Genomic DNA, 22,487 nt, shown 5'->3' with positions numbered 1-22,487 from the left:
AAAATGGTCCCCAAACTCATTGGGTCCGGAGTAGTTAGACACACTACAACATATAGGACAAACTCCACAATACTATGTGCATATAGATATGAAATTGAATTTCATGCACATCTTAGCCAAATTAGGATTTGATGAAGTTTACCCTATATATTGGATCAAAGAAAGTAACACATGCCATAAGATATACATATATTGAATATGCATGCACAATACTTTCAAGAACCAAAGGAAGATACAATTTGGACAAAACACCAAATAAATCAAGAGACAATGGTTGTCCAAATTATATTAAAGAATCAAATCAACACAAGATTGACTCCAAAGACTTATCTCATTATAAGAAGCTAATTAAACCTAAACACAAAGGAATGAGATAACCAACTCCCAAGAGAGCAAGGTTCCAACGAATAAACCAAACCCTCGAAACTTTTTATGATGGCACAAAGTACCAAAAAGAAAATTTATGTCTCCCAAAACCAAATTTTTGATAATGATCTAGAAATGTTAAGCATTCTAACAAATATAGAAGAGCTCCCCCAAGATTAGTGCATTATCTAGGATTTTTCATATGAATACAAAAATGCACAAAACTAGGATCATCACGCTACCTATATCTACTAAAATGCAAAGAAAGTTTGAATAGACAAATTAGATCCATAAGATGCAAAGACACATGGGAGTCAAAGCACAACAAATTCATGGCAATAAATAAGGCAATTTAAACACAAGAGCCAATGTAAATATGATCAATAAAAATCTACCTCATAATAGATTGCCAATTGTCCTAGGACAAGAGGTATTAGGAAATACTTCCCGGTGGTAGTTTGTAAGTATTCGAAAGATCACATTTACAACAAATAAAGCATATGGTAAAAGATAAGATTTAACCATCATGCAAAGAGAGTTTCTTGATAGCTTCAACCAGTCATACCAACATGCAAAGCAATTAATAGCATTCATGCCAACATGCAAAGCAATTAATAGCACTCATGCCAACATGCATGCAAAGCAATTAATAGAATGACTTGAATAACATAGTTTTCCCAAAAGTGTATTGAGGGACACGTTGTGAAAAACCATGCCAAGAAAAACTTTCCCAAATAAGATCCACAAAGATATTAGCAATCAAGCCATTTAAGCAAATTGGAACTTGTTTGAGCAAACATGCCACATAAGAGAGAGATAATTTACAATATCAATTCTATGTGACACAACCTCAAATGTTCACATTTTCTAGGCTTGTAATATGCACAAAGCTTATTACTCCCCATAATGTGATAAAGAATTTATTTTCACAAGAGGTAAATAAGATCCAACTAGAGATATTACTGGACATTGGAATTTTGAATTTCTCATGAAGATGACATACCACATAGAGACTAGATAATCTTGCAATATCAATTCTAAGTGATATTCCTCATGTACACACATTGTTAGGATTATGAAATTCCCAAAGGAATATCACTCCCCCAAAATGGGATAGTCCATTAATCGCCCATAAGAGCCATATAAGATACAACAAGATGCAAAGAGGCTCCAACACCAACACACATACATGGTGTGCAACCCAACATGCATAGACTTGATTTCTCAAGAAAAGCAAGTAGGAATAACAACATATACAAACACATGTTAGAAACAAAACTAACACATGCAAAGGGGCGAGTAACTTATAATATAAATGAGTTGAGCACATGTTACCGCAAGGAGGAACATTGGATATATGATATAAGCAAGATAACCAAAAGACTTGGCTTGATATAATATAAATAATGAAGATCCATCAATTCTTCATGATGTAGCCAAGTCTCCAATGCCCTCCAACAATCACCTATTGATCAAGTTTTGGATTGTTGGTCCCCAACTAAGTTGGGTCCTAAGAGGTTAGTCACAATAGGCTTGGCAACCCAAATGGTTCTTTTCTTGACACCACTTTGAGCACCAACATATTTGGCAAACACATTGCCACCCTCATCCTTACGAAGAGAATAAATATTATCAATGGTGATAGAGTTGGATGAGGTACAAATAGTGCAAAAGGAGGATATGTGGCCCTTCTCGCGGCATATGTAGCAAGTTCTTTTCTTCTCCTTCTTCTCACTAGATTTCTCCACAATGGGAGCATTGGCTTGATTCTTCTTGGGAAGTGGCATTTCTTCAACTTGAGGTTGAATATGAGTTTGAGCTCGAGGCCGCCTCCCTTTTTTGCTTCTTCTTCAAAGGGCAAGATCCAAGATGATGCCCTTCAATTTTGCACTTGAAGCAAACAATCTTGGCCGGGTCTTTGACTTGTAGTTGGCCCTTCTTAATCTTGTTGTTCTTGGACTTGTTCTTGTTGTTGGAGTTGAATCCAAGTCCACTCTTGTCATTGGGGGATTGTTGCACACTCAACATCTTGTCAAGTTTGCATTTCCCTTCATGACTTTTTACCAAGTCATTCTTCAAAGAAGTGACTTGGGCCTTGAGCTCTTTGATTTCCTCTACATGGTTAGTAACAACACAAGTACTAGAGGAAATAGAACCTTCATTGTTAGAGCAATAAGGCACGGAAGATAATTCATCACAAGATTTAGCAATACTATGAGTGGATGAATTACTAGGACTAGCAAATGGCAATATAGAATTTTGAGTAGTAGTGCTAGTATCCACATGAGGCTCACAAGGTGTTGCCTTTGATATGATAGCCTCATGAGCTAAATTTAGCCTATCATGAGAGGCTAGAAGATCCTCATGGGAGCTAGAAAGCTTTCCATGATTTTCTTCCAAATTCCCACACTTGCTAGTTAGCAATTCAAGTTGAGCCCTTAGCTCAACATTCTCCTTCAAAATAGATGCTTCACAAGAAGTAGAGTTAGTAGCACAAGCATCATCACAAGACACATCAAGAAGAGAGGGCAACATAGCATGCTCTTTTAAATATGAAGCTTATAGTTGCTCATGTGACTTGGTGAGGATAGAGTGTTCGCTCTCCAAGGCCTTGTGGGCCTTGTCTAGTTCATCTAGATCCTTAACAAGTTTATCATGACCAACACCAACTTTGGAATTTTCCTTTTTAAGCATTTTTACTTGAGCTTTAGCATGGTCTCTTTCCTTAGTGAGTTTAGAAACTATTTCATTTTGAGACACTTCAAGGGTTTCAAGTTGCTCTTCAAGAGAGGCTACGGTCTCTTGTTCTTCTTCAAGATCATTCTTAAGGGATGCCACATAATTGGCATACTCACGTTCAAGAGCACCCTTTTTATCAATGGTGTTCTCATGCATCCAAATAAGTTTTTGGCTCTCAATAGCGGTAGTCAAGATTTCAAAGAAGTGAGAGCAAGCAATTTTATCTTTGCAAATAACCTTGAAAACACTCTTACCCTTATCGCGTAGAGAGACAACCCAATCATCTTCTTCATATTCATCCTCATCCTTATCCCCACGAGAAATATTAGGTTCCATGGTAGGAGGTACCGTGGAACCCTTGGCCATAAGGCATATATGAGAACCGTGAGATAAAGATGAGGAGTTACTTGAGGCTCCTTTCAAGATCTTGTCTTGACCAATAGAATCTTTGGTTTCCTCTACATTGTTAGCCACACAACAACTAGAGGAAATAGGAGCATTTTTATCATGGCCACAAGACAAATCAAGCATATCATCATGAGATTTATTCAAGCAACTTACACATGATATGCAAGGACTATCAACACAAGCATGTAAATCATTTGTAGTGCTAGATGTGTTTAAGTCCGAAGATGAAGCATTGCAATGAGATAGAGATGAAGAATCATCAATAGTAAGCTCAATATCAATATTGCAATTTTCATCACCACTCACCATATCATTACCTTGTGTCTTACCACACTTTGGTGAAGTGGATGAAGATGAGAACTCATCACAGCCGGAAGTGGAAGCAATACAATCATCCTCAATAATATTGGACACATCATATTTGTCTTGAAGCTTTGTCCATAATTCATGAGCGCTCCCAAAGGGCATGATTGATGAAGTAACTACATTGCTCACAACAATGGAAAACACGTGAGAAGCAAGAGCATCGAGGCAAGAGTTTTTCTCCTCCTCAAGAGATAAACTTTGAGGATTCTTAGGAGAAGAAAAACCCATGTCAAGAAATCGCTCCATGTTCGGGGAAATACCCCGCAAAATATTAAGCACATAAATTTTCCATAGATCATAATTTGTGCCATCAAATATAAGCAAGTTATTGTGCGCTAATCCCCTAACCGACATCTTTACTCTCTAGGCGGTGAAGCCTAAGAATGAGAGACCTTGCTCTGATACCAATTGAAAGGACACGGATGTCGCCTAGAGGGGGGGTGAATAGGCGATTTAAAACTTTTACGAGATGGGCTTAACAAATGCGGAATAAAACTAGCGTTCACTTTGTCAAGCCCAAAGCCTATATACTATGGTTCACCTATGTGCACCAACAACTTATTCTAAGCAATGGTTCATCTATGTGCACCAACAACTTATGCTAAGCAATACAAGCAAGTATGTGATAGCAAGATATATATAACTTTAAGCACGATGGCTATCACAAGGTAAAGTGCATAAGTAAAGAGCTCGGGTATAGAGATAACCGAGGCACGCGGGAGACGATGATTTATCCCGAAGTTCACACTCTTGCGAGTGCTAATCTCCGGTGGAGAGATGCGGTGGCTTAGTGCTCCCGAACGCCACAAGAGGCTCACCTTGAGGTGTGGTTGCTCGATGCACACCAACGCCACAAAGGCCTCACCCCAAGATGCGGTACTCACACCACACACCGAACGCCACGAAGGCGCCTCACCTAAATCTCCGGTGACCCTCGCCACAAAGGCCTAGGTCACGGTTCAACTAAGGGATTTCCTTCGAGGCGGAAACCGGGCCTTACACAAAGGTTGGGGCACACTTCCACAACTTAATTGGAGGCTCCCAACAAATCGCCACAAAGGCCTAGAATCCGTCTAGGGTTCCAAGAACCCAAGAGTAACAACCTTCTTGCTTTCACCACCACGAATCACCGTGGAGAACTCAAACCGATGCACTAAATGCAATGGCAAGAACACCACAAAGATGCTCAAGTCATTCTCTCTCAAATTCCAACAAAGCTACAAAAGCTATTGGGGGAATAAGAGAGGAAGAACAAAGAGGAGAACACAAAATTCTCCAAGATCTAGATCTAGAGGATTCCACTCACAAAGAGAGGGATTTGATTGGTCAAGATGTAGATCTAGATCTCCTCTCTCTTTTCCCTCAAGAATATGCAAGAATCATGGGAGGAATCAAGAACTAGGGCAAGCTTTGAAGGACAACAATGGAGGGGGAGAGAGAGAGTGAACCAACCAGCCCAAGGAGGAAGAAGGGGTGCTTAAATACCCCTCCCATCGAAATATGACCGTTTGGGTATGCTCAGGACGGATTTTCTGGGCCGGATATTTGCAAAATATCCGCCCCCCGAAAAACGGCTAAGGACCAGAAAAAACATGCCCCCTGGATGGGGGCCGGATATTTGGCCGGATTTTCCCAGAAACCGGATTTTTCGGGGGGGGGGGGGGGGGATTATCCGCCCCAAACTTGGGCCGGAACATCCGCCCCCGAAAACTGGCAGAAACATCAAACTGAAACGGGCATAACTTTAGCATCCGGACTCCGATTTTGATGATCTTGGGCTTGTTTTAAAGCTAGGAACAAGCTCTACAAGATCATGCAGGGAACCATCATAATCCAACAATGTAGGATAGAAAAAAATGATGAAAGGTTTGACCTATCTAAAAAAGACATACCGGTAAAAACCTCCAACCTTGAAAATGCAACAAGTTGCCCGTGCAAAAACCATTCTTGATGAACTAGAGCTTGTCATGAGAATAAGTACAAGCTCTACAACATCACATGGATAAGATCCAAATAACAACCAAGAAAGATGATGCAAGGATGCAAAGGTTTGAGCTCTCTCCGAACGATACGACCGAGTTACTCACTCGAGAGCCCTCTTGATAGTACGGCAACTAAATTATAAACCGGTCTCGAACTACACTATGAGACCGGTGAGAAAGAAACCCTATCAAGAGCAAACCTTATACTTGCGCATTCCACTTGAGCTCGATGATGACGATATTGACCTCAACAAGATGGAACGCCTTTCTTGATTGTGCTTGCTTGACGAAGTCTTGTGGATTGCTCCCCCATAATCCACCATGGGAGAGCATCTTCTTCGGCGCATCTTCACATATCCATGATCACCATGATGGCAAGAGTCAAGCAAAGGACCTTTTCGAGATGGTTCATCTTGAACTTGCACTTCATTTCTTCATGGCAAGCTTCAAGCTTATGATCTCTTCGAGTTGGCTCATCTTGAACTTACACTTCATTTCGTTGATGTCTTGAAGTTAACCTTGAGAACTCACTTCATCTTCATCTTCAAGACATACTTGACACTTGATCTTCTTCATTTGCTTCTTATTGCAATCTTGAAGCCAACATACGGTTCAAGAATTGCCTTCAAGCATATGATCTCTTCAAGTTGGCTCATCTTGAACTTGCACATCATTTCTTCATGGCAAGCTTCAAGCTTATGATCTCTTCGAGTTGGCTCGTCTTGAACTTGCACTTCATTTCGTTGATGTCTTGAAGTTAACCTTGAGAGCTCACTTCATCTTCACCTTCAAGACATACTTGACACTTGATCTTCTTCATTTGCTTCTTATTGCAATCTTGAAGCCAACATATGGTTCAAGCATTGCCGATGAACAACTCCTACAAATATAACTCAATGCAAACATTAGTCCATAGGGATTGTCATTAATTACCAAAACCACACATGGGGGCTCCATGCACTTTCAGCGGCCAACTCTCAATTGCCTCAATCTTGACTGGATCAACTTCAATACCCTGCGCAGTAACAACATAACCAAGAAACGCAACTCGATTGGTGCAAAAGATGCACTTCTCAAGATTACCATACAAACGTGCATCACGTAAAGCATTGAAAACAGCACGTAAATGATCCAAATGATCCTCCAAAGATTTTCTATAAATCAGAATATCATCAAAGTATACCACCACAAAACATCTAATAAAAGCACGTAAAACTTTGTTCTTCAGTCTCATGAAAGTACTAGGTGCATCAGTTAAACCAAAAGGCATTACTAACCACTCATATAAACCGAACTTAGTTTTAAACGTTGTATTCCATTCATTTCCTAATTGCATACGAATCTGGTGGTAACCACTACACAAATCAACTTTGGAGAACATAATAGAACCACTCAATTCATCAAGCATATCATCTAAACGAGGTATATGGTGATGATATCGAACGGTAATATTATTAATAGCTCTACAATCAGTACACATGCGTGAAGAACCATCTTTCTTAGGTACTAAGATAATAGGAACAGCACATGGGCTAAGAGACTCACGAATGTAACCTTTATCTTGGAGAATCTGAATTTGTCGCTGAATCTCTTTGGTCTCTTCAGGATTGGTACGATATGGTGCACGGTTGGGCAGCGAAGTTCCTGGAATCAAGTCAATTTGGTGTTCTATCCCACGAATAGGCGGTAATCCAAGTGGAACATCTTTTGGAAACACATCAATGAATTCCTGCAAAAGGTTAGCAACCGCAGGTGGCAAAGAAGGAGGCATATCCTCAAATGAAAATAAAACTTCTTTGCAAATAATAACATAGCATTGAGTAGTGTTCAATCAAATTCAACAATATCAGATTTGCTAGCAAGCAAACAATGATTTTTCAAACGAATTTCAGTAGCATGGTTCAAATCAGATTTAGTATTTGTCTTATGTGGCACAAAATCTGCAACAACAATCTGATTTTCAGTCTTATGTTTCTCCTCGTTTTTTACTCTACTAGCTCTAGCAAGATCATCTTTTAAAATTTGTTCAGGAGTCATAGGTTTGAGACCAATTTTCTTTCCATCATGCACAAGGGAATATTGATAAGTTTTACAATTATGAACATATTCTCTATCAAATTGCCAAGGTATACCAAGTAACAAAGAACAAACTTGCATAGGTACAACATCACAATCAACAAAATCAGAATATGTACCAATAGTAAAATGCACACGTGTAGTTCTTGTTACCTCGAGCTTCCGAGAGCTCTCAAACCATTGAATGTAACATGGATGTGTGTGTTGTCTTGTAGGGAGAGAAAGCTTCTCCACCATATCAACGCTAGCCAGATTATTACAGCTCCCTCCATCAGTAATGATCCGTATAGCTCACTCTTTTATAACGCTTCTTGTTTGAGATAGATTCTGGCATTGATCATGCTCAGATTTGCTCAATTGCACGCTCAACACACTCTGTGCAACTAAGCTCCTGTACTGATCAGCAGTGTTAGCTTCCATTACCTCCATCTCTCTCTTAGAATCAGAATTGGCGCCATCACGTGCAGCAATAAGGGCCAATGTATCTTCATCAAAGTCACTTGCAGAATCATATTCTCCATCTTCACGCACCAACATCACACGCTTGGTTCTGCATTCTCTCTCTATGTGTCCAAATCCCAAGCATTTGCTACATTGAATGTTGCACGTCTTCCCCGTGGAGGCCATGGAAGAGGAACTCCGAGGAGGACCAGCGGATGGTGGTGGAGTTGCAGCAGGTGGTGCTCGTGATGCAGGCGCGGTGTACTTGGAGGTAGTAGGTCCCGGTGCAGCTCCACGAGATGGTGGCGCTGATTGTCGCGGAGACCATGACGATGTACGACCTGCAGAAATATTAGCTCTTCTTCATGGTGGTTGACGATTCTGCACTTTACGTTCAGCTTTGCAAGCAAGATGAAACAAGCGAGTAATAGTGTTGTACTCCTTATAATCTAAAATATACTGAATCTCTTTATTCAAACCACCAAAAAAATGTGCAAGCATAGCCTCATTATCCTCTACAATACCACAACGAATCATGCCAGTTTGCAATTCTTGATAATAGTCTTCTACAGAATTTTTTCCTTGTTCTAAGCGAGACAATTTTTTCAGCAAATCATGTTGATAATGTGGAGGTACACAACGAGTATGCGTAGCAAGTTTTAAACCAACCCAAGTGGTAGGAATGTTAGCATGATGTACTCTACAATGCTCATACCACCAAATAGATGCAAAATCTGTGAACTCACAAGTAGCAGCACTAACACGCAAATGATCAGGATAGCATAAACATGCAAAACTTTGCTCTACTTCCAATTCCCATGTAAGATATGCATCAGGATTACTTCTACCTTCAAATGGCGGAATATTCAATTTTAGTTTTGCAACATGATCATCATCACGTACTGGTCGTGGAGGTGGGCGAGCGTTGCGGTTCAGTTGTCGTGGACGACCAGGTGCAGGTTGTTCGACTTGCTCGCCGTCCAGCACATTCTCATCTACTCGCTCGTCCTCATCCCCTTCATAGTCTTCGTATCCTTCATCAGAAGGCGCGTCAGGTGCGGCTGCTGCCGCAGGAGCGGTACCCGCAGGCACCTCAGTACGAGGAACGCGACGTGCGTGTCGTTGCACGTTGTCGAGAGGCTGCAGTAACCGAGTCAAGATCTCCTGGAACTTGGCGTCGAGTTCGGAGTTGAAAGCTGCCTCAAGACCATCCATCTTGTCCAGCGCGTCGGTGAGTTTGACGTCTACGTCACCAAGGCGCACATCTACGTCGCGTGCATGCCCGCCCAAAAGGTGGGTGAAGTGAGCATGCAACTCCGCGCTCGTCATCTTATTCGGGTCAACACCAGATGATGTAGTTCCTGTCATGATTAGTACTCAAAAAGCACAAATGTATATGCCTACAAACTACAGAATATTGTGGTTCACGCGCAATTCATCAAGCAAAATACATAGCTCTTGCAAGTTCTTACCAAATAGGAGGAATGAGATAGGTCAATCAACAAGGATCAGTGTCTCCAAAGATTGCCAAAGCGATTGCCAGATGTCAATACAAAGCACGTGGAGACAATATGTGGAGCTGTAGAAAGGCTTATATATGGTAGCAAAAACAGCAATTGTCAAAACAACGATGCATCATTGAAAATATGCTCAACAATGGTACTGTGCTGGTCCTAGGCTAGACCGTACTAGAGACGCGAGCCTAGAACACTAACGAGGTCACGACGCGACACACAAGCAACTAGCAGCGATGAGGTGGCGAACCAAGATGCCAAAATCACAATGATGGCGAGTGTCTCAAACTGATCCCTGAGGTCTAAAAACAGTATAGCCTCAGGAAATTTTTGTCGAAATTTCTGAAAAAGTGCTCCGGAAAGCGCGCAGGTGCCAAAAATGTCGCTATAACAACCAGTGGAGAAAAGTGATCCCAAATGTCGAAAACCAGTGTAGCCAGAAAAAAAATTCGGAGGCGGTTCCAGACTTTTTTTTGCTCTCCTTCCAATTGTTTACTGGTGGCCAAAACTTATCTCACGGAAATTTTTCTACAGCACAGATGAAATTAGAAGGCAACAACTATTAAGGTAAATAGGAAAACCTTAATCTACACGGACTCTGTCATGGCAGAGAAACAACACAAATCCGTGTCGCGGTAGGAAATAGGGTATATGGCAGATGTATATGACGGTGGCGAAAACGATCGTGGTGGGTGTATATGGAAGTGGTGGAAGTATATATGATGGGTGTATATGGCAGTGGCGGAAGTATATATGGTGGGTGTTGATGGCGCGTGATGCACACGTCCGTTGGGAACCCCAAGAGGAAGGTGTGATGCGCACAGCAGCAAGTTTTCCCTCAGAAAGAAACCAAGTTTATCGAACCAGTAGGAGATGAAGGCCACGTCAAGGTTGTTGGTGGAGGAGTGTAGTGCGGCGCAACACCAGGGATTCCGGCGCCAATGTGGAACCTGCACAACACAACCAAAATACTTTGCCCCAACTTAACAGTGAGGTTGTCAATCTCACCGGCTTGCTGTAAATAAAGGATTAAACGTATGGTGTGGAGAATGATGTTTGCTTGCAAAGAACAACGAGAGAACGAGTGATTGCAGTAGATTGTATTTCAGATGTAAAAGAATGGACCGGGGTCCACAGTTCACTAGTGGTGTCTCTCCAATAAGATAAATAACATGCTGGGTGAACAAATTACAGTTGGGCAATTGACAAATAGAGAGGGCATAACAATGCACATACATATCATGATGACTAATATGAGATTTACTTAGGGCATTACAAATAACATAGACCGCTATCCATCATGCATCTATGCCTAAAAAGTCCACCTTCGGGTTAGCATCCGCACCCCTTCCAGTATTAAGTTGCAAATAACAGACAATTGCATTAAGTACTGTGCGTAATGTAATCAACACAAATATCCTTAGACAAAGCATTGATGTTTTATCCCTAGTGGCAACAAGCACATCCACAACCTTAGAACTTTCGTCACCGTCCCGCGATTCAATGGAGGCATGAACCCACTATCGAGCATAAATACTCCCTCTTGGAGTTACAAGTATCAACTTGGCCGGAGCCTCTACTAGCAACGGAGAGCATGCAAGATCATAAACAACACATATATGATAGATCAATAATCAACTTGACATAGTATTCCATATTCATCGGATCCCAACAAACACAACATGTAGCATTACAAATAGACGATCTTGATCATGTTAGGCAGCTCACAAGATCTAAACATGATAGCACAAGAGGAGAAGACAACCATCTAGCTACTGCTATGGACCCATAGTCCAAGGATGAACTACTCACGCATCAATCCGGAGGCGGGCATGATGATGTAGAGTCCTCCGGTGATGATTCCCCTCTCCGGCAGGGTGCCAGAGGCGATCTCCTGAATCCCCCGAGATGGGATTGGCGGCGGCGGCGTCTCTGGAACTTTTCTCGTATCGTGGCTCTCGATACTAGGGTTTTCGCGACAGAGAGAATAAATAGGCGAAGGGGCAGAGTCGGGGGCGGCCGAGGGGCCCACCCCATAGGCCGGCGCGGCTAGGGGCCCCACCGCGCCGCCTTGTGGGGTGGCCGCCTCGCGTCCCCTCTTCGTCTCCTCTTCGGACTTCTGGAAGGCTCCGTGGAAAATAAGACCGTGGGTTTTTGTTTCGTCCAATTCCAAGAATATTTTCTATGTAAGATTTCTGAAACCAAAAACAGCAGAAAACAGGAACCGGCGCTTCGGCATCTTGTTAATAAGTTAGTGCCGGAAAATGCATCAAAATGATATAAAGTGTATATAAAACATGTGAGTATTGTCATAAAACTAGCATGGAACATAAGAAATTATAGATACGTTTGAGACGTATCAGGTGTATATGGTAGTGGCAGAAGTATATGGATGTGGTGGCGGTGATCTGCGTATGGTGCGAGTGGGCGGTGGCAGCGTGACTAATATGACCATAACTCGAAACTCTAAAGGAACTAGACGTTAAGACCAGCAACTCGACACGAAGATGCAGACACAAATTTAACTATGCAAAACTGAAAATACAATGCAAAGGCATGGCAGGGGGTTTATGGGACGATGATCTAAAACCCTAACAGTATTTTTGGCTTTTTCGTGGTTTATGGGTATGATGGCAGATGCAATGTACACTAGGAAAACTGTAAAATCTCACCGAACAACCTGAAATCTGATACCACTTTATAGGACAAAGGTGGCCGATATTTTGATGAGACGAGGATAAATCGATTTGTTGGTGAAGTTCGTGCTTGACGATCCGACTACACATGCAAAGCTCGTGCGCCAATGCAATCGCTAGGACAATCTTCGAGAGTTACTGATCTTGCGGATGCACGATCAGCCTGACCAGCGAGGGTCTTAATTCCTACCTGAAATCGAGAACAAATAAGAACTAATAATGCAATCAGAATATTACATATATAGATGAAAGCTTTATTGAATAAGGTGGGATTCCGAATAGTCGGTCTTGTTCTGGGCGTTGGCCTCAAAAGAAGTACACGAGAGTTGCAGCAATGGCTAACTTTTAGTCTAATCAAAATATGAGTCTAAACGTGACGGCTATGGGGGTATTTAAAGGAGGAAAATGTGGGATTTCGGCCATCTATACGTATGGTGGCCGAACCAAACCCTAGAAGGTCTTCCCCCCTTAATACGGACTCTAGAAAGTGGCTGACTTAATTCCTGCGAAAATGACATGGACCTATCCCAAAACTAAAGGTGACACAACACCATATTATGCTATGGACGAAATTATGAAGTGGAAAACTCTATATTTCATCCATATCTTCATCTCTTCTTATGGTGGCTTCAAAGTTCTGAAATCTCCACTTGTGGCGTCTTCTTCAATCCTCAAATGCTTGCTGCCATCTCCTCCATGTGTGATCATGCTCCAATGCTTGTCCTCCTCATCCATGCTAGGTCCATCATTCCTAAGAGTAATAAACATATCTGATCTAGGCAGCATCATATTCTCATGTATGTGAGGAATAGTTCCAAGAAACGAAAGTACCTGATAGTTAAGTTGTTTGGCACGAGCTCGAGTGATTGGTCCTTGTATTTGTGTAGCTGTAGGTACAGTGGTTGTATCAATAGATGGGATGTCCTCATCACATGGACTTGTCGGCGGGAGGGCTCTGTTTCTCTGATTTTAGGGTGAAAGTTTGGTGTGGCGGCGTTAGGGTGGTGGCGGCGGCGATGTCTTCTCCAATAAATTCTCCCCAGCTTCAGCCCCATCTCGGTGGCGACGTCGAGAAGTTTGTGGGAGTGGTATGGTTCTCGAGGAGCTCTTCTGGCTGGGGGATCTTTGGATCGTCATGGAGCTTCATCGGCAGTTATTCTTCTTAATCACAACGATACTACATAAACAAAGTACATTTTAATGAAGACTCTAATGTTCCTAAATTTTATGGATTTTCCCAACCTCGACGATTCGCGAGATAATAGCTATTATTCATCTCTAGGACGGATGCGGTCTTCTTGACGTGTTCAGCTATTTCTCGGCCGCATCCAACAATGGTAGGCCGGCTCAGAGATAAGCGACAAAAACGGCGCGGTATCGATCCGGTCTCAAGGTTGAAGGCAAATGGCATCTTAAGGATTTTATTGTAATTTTCCTTTTTATTGAAGTGCTCTGTACTATTCAATATCTCTCTTAATGCCAAGGTCCTTTTTCGCAAAAAAAAACTATCTAACATATTCTCTCGTAATGCCAAGGTCCTTTTTCGCAAAAAAAACTATCTAACATATAGCGGCTCGGCTCCATAGGTGATGCCATGTTACATAAAATTATTATATAGCCTACTCATACAATAGGTTAGCTATTAGACTAGTTGTTAGGTAGACATTATCATAGATTAATTATTTAATATTTTCATGTTATTGTGCTTACATTCCCCGTAATGAGCAGGTTTCTCTCATTCCCCCCGTCTTTTCCAACTCAACCCTAGTTTGCTCCTCACAACACCTTCAATTTTGCCATGTTTTGATTCAATTCGGCACACGGTTCTAAATGGCATCCATCCATTTTTATCATATTTCCTAATAAACTGGTATATTTTTATCCACCTTATTTTTCTCTTCGAAAAAAATTCTTAACCAGTTCAACATTCTGGATGTTCTCTCGAATTCCGATAATGTTGTTGTTCTCATACATGCCCTTACAAATTAGACACTGCATGCTGTAATGTTACAGACACTTTGGATCTCAACTTAACATGCCACGGTTAATAGCATCATACAAATATAATTTATGAACAATATAGTTGAGCAAATCACACTACCAATTCATTACATATTTCTTTTATATCATAGACAATTAATAATTGAGCAAATCACATATTGTTTTGTGAAAATACATAGAACTGCCAACCTTTATTCATCGCTTCGAAAGAACCATCTTTCTCTGCACACGCCAATGGATGCGGCAAAGCTTGGCTATAGAGGCAAACAACTACCTTTAATCGGCCCACAAAATGTTGGATCATTGATGGATTCAAATAAATTCTTAACCAATTTAGAAGGGTGGACTCCCGCAGCAGGACGGCAAGGCCCTGCCACTTGGTGAGCTCGCCGAGCTCGCTCAGGACAATAGCCAGCTTGGGGGCCTCCTCTTCGGTTAGATCTGGTGGTTGCACGTTATGGTTGATGACCAGCGGATCGGTCAATCCACCATCGTTTCCCTCGGCGACGGCGTTGTCGAGGAGGTTGACGCCTAACTCGTTGTTGAGGTAGGCCACATCACCGAGGTACCCACTCGCTGTTGCGGGTCGAATTCCCACGTGTTGAACGAGTTCCAGTTGAAACTGTCCAACGCGTAAGCTAGGTCCCGTCGCAGATTGGGCGGGAGGATGAAGCAGTGGCGGCGTATCTTGCCGCGTCATGCCACGCTCGGCGCTCGCGCTGCATGGGAGCCACCGACAACCGACACGAGTTGAGTAGCCCGCTGCACATATGGTGGATTGCGTCAATTGGGACGTACCGGCGGTCCCTCTCCTTCTTCTTCCGGCCTCCGCGCGACGAGCAAACCTCGTGGTCATTCTTCATCTTCCGGAATGGCCAGGACTTGCCCATGGCGGGGTGAGTGGGAGAATGGAGATGGCAATAGCGTGGGTTGTTGGCTTGAAAAGCCAGGTGGAGCACCTCACCATCAATGTCTGGCGAAGAATCGAGAAGTCGAAGTGAGGGCATTAACGCGGCGCAGAAGGCCACACCAACGCCGCTCACCGCTGGCGCGGTGAAGACAAAGCGTGTATTAGTCGCTGGCATGTGGGTTCAAGAAAGCTAGCTACGCATCGCGTTCTGTTTGCGGCGATGCTATTCCAACTCAAATTTAGACTGCGAATTTGATCGCTAGGAACAGGCCGATCCTTTCACCTTCACGTGTTGGATTAGGGTTTTGCCCTGAAGATGCAATGTACTGTATGAACTGAGAGAGAACATACTGTATCTGCATTGTGTCCAATGATAACGACGAAATTGGGCACTGAAAGTCTTGCACACCTCACGAGGTAGTATAATAACGCAGCGTAGGTAATATAATAATGGAATCGTAGTTAGGAGGATTCTGGTAGGAAAGCAATTGAAAGGAAGCAACAAAAAGAGGAATCGCAGTTCCAATGAGTGCCGCCGATGGACACAACCCAACCCAGCCCAAACCTACCAAAAGCCCCACCTCAGCTCAGTCACCGGGGGTCGGCCAGTCCCCACTCCCACGCAGCACCGCGTTCCTCCTCCCATCCCATGGCCGCTGCGCTCCCGCTTCTCCTCCTCCTGCTACTCCTCGCGCTCCCCGCCGCCACCCACGCGCTCACCGCCGACGGCCAGGCGCTGCTCGCCTTCAAGGCTGCCGTCCTGCGGGACCCCACGGGGGCCCTCGCCGACTGGAACGCCTCCGCCGCAGATCCCTGCTCCTGGAACGGCGTCGCCTGCGATGCCGCCGGCGCCGGCACCCGCCGCGTCGTCGCGCTCTCCCTTCCCAGGAAGGGTCTCGTCGCCACCCTACCGGCGTCCGCGCTCCCGGCCTCCCTCCGCCACCTCAATCTCCGAAGCAACCGCCTCTTCGGCGCCCTCCCGCCCGCGCTCGTCGCCGGCGCCACGGGGCTGCGGAGCCTCGTCCTCTACGAGAACGAGCTCGACGGTCCCGTCCCCACGGAGCTCGGGGGCCTCCCCTACCTCCAAATCTTGGACCTCTCCGCCAACTCCTTCAACGGCTCTCTCCCCGGCTCGATCCTGAAATGTAGGCGCCTCCGCGCGCTCGCCCTCGGCCGGAACAACCTCACCGGCCAGCTTCCGCCGGGGTTCGGCCAGCAGCTCTCGGCGCTGGAGCAGCTCAATCTGTCTTACAACCGCTTCTCCGCCGCCATCCCGGATGACATCGGGAACCTGTCCAGGCTCCAGGGGACGGTGGACCTCTCGCACAATCACTTCTCTGGACCCATTCCGGCGAGTCTTGGGAACTTGCCGGAGAAGGTATACATTGATCTCACCTATAACAATCTGTCAGGGCCGATCCCGCAGAATGGGGCGCTAGAGAACCGTGGTCCCACGGCGTTCATGGGCAACCCAGGGCTATGTGGGCCGCCGCTCAAGAACGCATGCTCGCCATCTTCCAACCCGTTTGTTCCAAAGGATGGGGACTCGGCGCCAGCTGGTGCCAGGAGGAGCAAGGGGCTGGGAAAGGTTGCCATTGTGGCCATTGTTCTTAGTGATGTGGTGGGGATCTTGATCATCGCCCTGGTGTTCTTCTACTGCTACTGGAGGGCAGTTTCCCCCAAGGACAAGAGACAGGGTGGGGCTGCTGGCTCTAAATGGTCAAGGTCTGGCAAGGATTGTGGATGTTTTAGCAGGGATGAGCCTGAGACACCTTCGGATCAGGCAGAGCAGCACGGCCTCGTCGTGTTGGACCAGCAAGTCAAGTTTGATCTCGATGAGCTGCTCAAGGCATCAGCATTTGTGCTTGGTAAGAGTGGGATTGGAATCGTGTATAAGGTGGTTCTCGAGGATGGCCTCATAACGGCGGTGAGGAGGCTTGGCGAGGGGGGTTTGCAGAGGTTTAAGGAGTTCCAGTCTGAGGTTGAGGCTATTGCAAAGGTTCGGCATCCCAACATTGTTACCTTGAGGGCCTACTATTGGTCTTTTGACGAGAAATTGTTGATATATGATTATATCACAAACGGCAGCCTCTCTTCAGCAATTCATGGTATGATTTGCTAGATTTATCAACTTCAGTAGAGCTCTCCAATGCTTAGGTTACTTACATGATGTTCCTATTATATTTGTTGTTTCATAGAATTATCAAATGAAAAATCCATTGAGAAGTCTTGGGATATTGTGTAGATCAGGATGCTGATACACTAATACACTGCACTTCAATTTGCCTTTGACATCAAATTTTGTGTTTATTAACGAAACTAGTACCAGGAATTCAGCTGAGGATGTTTGTTTAGTCCATGTAATTCGACACATTACTGTTGTCTCATTTCTACTCTTATACTGTAAAGTTGGTAAAGTTTGACTTCTTTCATGTGTTTGTGTAAATCTTTGGTATCAAAAGTTACTGCTAGAATACATCCTTCTTGCATAGTAGGACCTGTGTGGTCATTTCAGGCTACTGATGCATTGGCTGATGAGCTTTGTTAACTCCTTATTGCTTTCAGGTAAACCTGGGACAATGACGCTCACACCATTGCCATGGGATGCACGTCTAAAGATTATGAAAGGTGTCGCCAGTGGGATGTCCTTTTTACATGAATTTAGCCCCAAAAAGTACGTGCATGGGGACTTGAGGCCAAACAATGTGCTTCTTGGAATGGACATGGAACCATACATTTCAGATTTTGGCCTCGGACGACTTGCAAACATTGCTGGAGGAGCATCATCTTTCTCGCAATCAGATCGGGCTGGTGTAGAGAAGGCTAAAACTCAGCAGCCAGATGCCTCAGTGAGCCCGCTTGTGAGCAGAGGTTCATGCTACCAAGCACCGGAGGCACTGAAAACACTGAAACCATCCCAGAAATGGGATGTCTACTCCTATGGTGTGATCTTGCTTGAAATGATTACCGGAAGATCGCCCATCATGCTCTTGGAAACTATGCAGATGGACCTTGTTCAATGGGTCCAATTCTGTATAGAAGAGAGGAAACCATCCTCTAATGTGCTCGATTCTTTCCTCGCCAGGGACTCTGAACGGGAAGATGAGATGATTGCAGTACTCAAAGTCGCTCTCTGTTGTGTTCAGGCTAATCCTGAGCGGAGGCCGTCGATGAGGCATGTCGAAGAAACCCTGGAGCGCCTCAACGTTTCAAGCTAGAAAATCACTATCAGGAAAGGGGATCATATCATTGCAGAGAATATATGATGGCTGTACAGCTCAAGCATGGCAAAGAAGCTTAGGGAGACATCAAGTAACATTAGTTAAGTATGTAAAATTGTCATTTTCCAGGGGCTCATGGATTTTCATGGGCTCTTAACAAGTTAGGTACCATGTGTTAGTTATTGTAAACTTGCAAGCATGTCTGCTAATATGTGTTATGGCCCTTGTGCTGTTAAGACTGAACATCGACTACTAGTATATGATAACTGAACATTTCTCTTGGAATTTCGGACCATGGGTGTTTTCCCTTTATTGCTGCGCAGTTTGCCAACAACTGCTAGCAACGGAAGCATGTTGGAAGATTGATGAAGATGAAGAAGTGCGTCTCTAACCTGAGGACTCCTAGAAGACATGTTCAGTGCCCTTTTGTGTCGAAGGAACATGTTATTGCAAGGTGATCTGTTTTAATTTTTTCTGTAGGAGAATTGCAAGGTGACCTGGTGTTGTACAATTTGTTGTGCCTCTTTTGTCGGTATGAATATTTACCTGACCTATTCGGCTATTCCGCGGTACACTCGCAAGGCAAATTTAATGTGGATTTCACCTCGACCATGGGAGCATGAACGGACGGACCTGGAAGCTGGTCGCGGTTGTACTTTGGATCAGAAGTGTTATGGACAAGGTGTATGATCGAGATCACCAAACCTTGATATAACGATACAGGATTTGATCTAGGATTTGATCTAGAGATTGTCTTGGGGAAGAAGAAGAAGAATACAGAGGAGGATCAGATTCGTTTTACTTCTCCCTAACCACTCACACAGCGACACACGCCTCTATTTAACTCTCGCCAGACACAGCTGGCATTTGCTAGCTACGTGACCACATGTCACACTTTTCCGTCACTCACTTCCGAAGACGTAATCCCCGTAGGCGCTTTCCCTGGAGGTATCTCCTCCCGTGTCATGCTCAGCGTGACACTGGCCTCCCCTTGAGTAGCAGCTTGTCCCCAAGCTGCCGCATCTGGAAACCGCTGGCGAACCACTTCATAGTCTTCCCATGTTGCCATATCCTCTTTCATAGTTGACCACTTAATCAGCACCTGCAGGTAGGATTTGTTTCCCTTCTTCACCAATCTCCTGTCCAAAATCTCCTCCGGTTCCAATTCCGCAATGTCCAGCTGAAGCGGAGTAGGCAACTCTGTAAAGACTGGAGTGTGGTCTGGGATATAGGACTTCAGCTGAGATACGTGGAATACTGGGTGCACTTCACTTGTTGACGGTAGCTCTAGCTTGTACGCCACTGAACCATATTTTGCCAGCACCGTGTATGGTCCAAAATACTTGAAGGACAGTTTGGGATAGGGACGACGTACCACTGATTGTTGGACATACGGTTGCAGTTTGAGTAACACCTGTTCTCCAATCTGAAACTCACGAAAAGATCGTTTGGCATCAGCTGTGCGCTTCATCCTTCTGGTGGCTCTGTCCAGTTGCAGTTTGAGGAATTCCGACAAATTGTTTCTTTCCTGTAGCATTTCATCCACTGTAAGAGGCACTGTGTCAGTACTGACTGGAAACATCCCGTGCGTTGGCTCATGCCCATACAGTGCCTTGAATGGAGAACACCCCAGTGTGGTGTGATAGCATGTATTATACCAGTACTCCGCTAATGGTAGCCACTTGGCCCATTGTTTTGGTGATGCAGCCACTGAACAGACGCAGTGACAGTTCCGGACACCGATTCACTCTCTCTGTTTGTCCATCCGACCGTGGGTGGTATGCCGTGCTCAGATTCAGTTGAGTGTGTAAGTTGGTGAATAGGCTTTTCCAAAATGCACTGGTGAAGATATTGTCCCGATCCGACACAATGGAGGAAGGCAAACTATGCAATTTGACCACATTATCAAGGAATGTCTGGGCCACTTGTGGTGCAGTAAATGGGTGCTTGAGCGGTAGAAAATGAGCATACTTAGTGTACCTGTCAACCACTACCAGAATTACCTCATACCCTCCAGACTTGGGCAAGCCCGTGATAAAATCCATAGACACTGATTGCCAAGGAGCTGAGGGAGGTTGCAAAGGTTGCAATAGTCCTGGTGTTTTGCAATTCTCGTGTTTTGCCTGTTGACAAATTGTGCATTGCTTGACGAATTCCTCTACTGCCACTTTCATGCCCTCCCATGCAAACAAGTTTTTGAGCCTTTGATATGTCACCCGTATGCTCGAATGCCCTCCCAACGCGGAGGAGTGAAAAGCTGTGATAATTTTTGTTTGTAGACCCACATTGGCCCCAACCCACACTTTCCCATGGAAGTATATGAGGCCATCCTTCATTGTGTACCCCTGAGCATTGTGGCCTGATACTGCCAGTTCTCTCAATAATCTGTTGTCTGTCTGGATCCACCACATAGGAATTTACCACCTCTTGCATCCGGTTCGGTTGAACCACCGAAATTGCATGAAACACATGCCCAATGCGTGACAGTGAGTCAGCAGGTGTATTGTCTATTCCTTTGTTATACTGGAACTTATATTGCAGCCCAATCAGCTTGGTCATAGCTTTTCTTTGCAGTTCAGTGTGCAAAACTTGGTCCTCCAAGCAGCATAGACTCTTGTGATCTGTCTTAATTATGAAAGGGCCTCTCTGCAAATAAGCTCTCCATTTATCCACAGCCATCATTATTGCCAAGAATTCCTTTTCATATATTGACAGTTTCTGGTTGTTAACCCCCAGTGCCCTACTCAAATAAGCAACAGGATGCCCTCAGCTATAGCCAGCACCGCTCCAATCCCACTGTCACATGCATCAGTTTCAATAACAAATGGGCGGTTAAAATCCGGTAATGTGAGTACGGGTGTTTGCGACATTGCTTGCTTCAGATTATCAAAAGCCAACTGAGTAGCAGAAGTCCACACAAAGGCTGTATTCTTTTGCAGCAGATCTGTCAATGGTTTGGCCAACAGTCCATAGTTCTTAACAAATTTTCTGTAATATCCAGTTAGACCAAGGAATCCCCTTAATTCTGTAAGGTTGGATGGCTGTGGCCAGTGCAACATTGCATCTGTTTTTGTTCTGTCAGTGGCCACCCCTTTATCAGAAATGATGTGTCCCAAGTACTCCAATTGAGTTGCTGCAAATTGACATTTGCTGAGTTTGACATAAAATTTGTTCTCCTGCAAAATCTGGAACACAACCCTCTCGATGGATTTACTATACACCAAGATATCATCCATGAAAACCAGCACACATTTGCGAATATATCCGAAGAAAATGGAATTCATCACACACTGAAATGTGGCCGGGGCATTAGTCAGTCCAAATGGCATGACCTTGAATTGAAAGTGTCCATGGTGTGTCTTGAATGCTGTTTTCTCTTCGTCTTTTTCCAACATCCTTATCTGGTGATACCCACTCCTCAGATCAAGCTTGGAGAAGAACTTGGTACCCGCCAATTCATCTAACAATTCATCAATGATTGGCATGGGAAATTTGTTCTTGATTGTGGAAGCATTGAGTCGACGATAATCTATACAAAATCTCCACTGGCCATCCTTTTTCTTTACCAACAGCACTGGTGAGGCAAATGGGCTCACACTTGCCGTGATAATTCCCATTTTCAGCATTTGTTTCACTTGTCTCTCAATCTCATCCTTTTGCAGGGGCGAGTATCTATAAGGGCGAGCATTCGTTGGTGCTGTGCCTGGTAACAGGGAAATGGCATGCTCAAAACCCCTCACTGGTGGCAATTCTGACGGTTCTTGGAA

The 22,487-nt window shown here is 44.2% G+C and overlaps 1 protein-coding gene across 1 annotated transcript; it reads left to right on the top strand.

Moving 5' to 3' along the window:
• The first annotated feature begins 16,148 nt into the window (after positions 1 to 16,148).
• On the top strand, positions 16,149 to 18,769 carry LOC124665803 (receptor protein kinase-like protein ZAR1). The gene is made up of 2 exons (XM_047203176.1): positions 16,149 to 17,607; positions 18,065 to 18,769. Exons 1-2 carry the CDS (start codon positions 16,149 to 16,151, stop codon positions 18,715 to 18,717), a joined length of 2,112 nt encoding a protein of 703 aa, XP_047059132.1. The 3' UTR covers positions 18,718 to 18,769.
• Positions 18,770 to 22,487: the final 3,718 nt, after the last annotated feature.

This window comes from Lolium rigidum, chromosome 6 (genome assembly GCF_022539505.1).
Source record: "Lolium rigidum isolate FL_2022 chromosome 6, APGP_CSIRO_Lrig_0.1, whole genome shotgun sequence".
Classification (NCBI taxonomy): domain Eukaryota; kingdom Viridiplantae; phylum Streptophyta; class Magnoliopsida; order Poales; family Poaceae; genus Lolium; species Lolium rigidum.
This window is presented reverse-complemented; position numbering and strand designations above follow the sequence as displayed.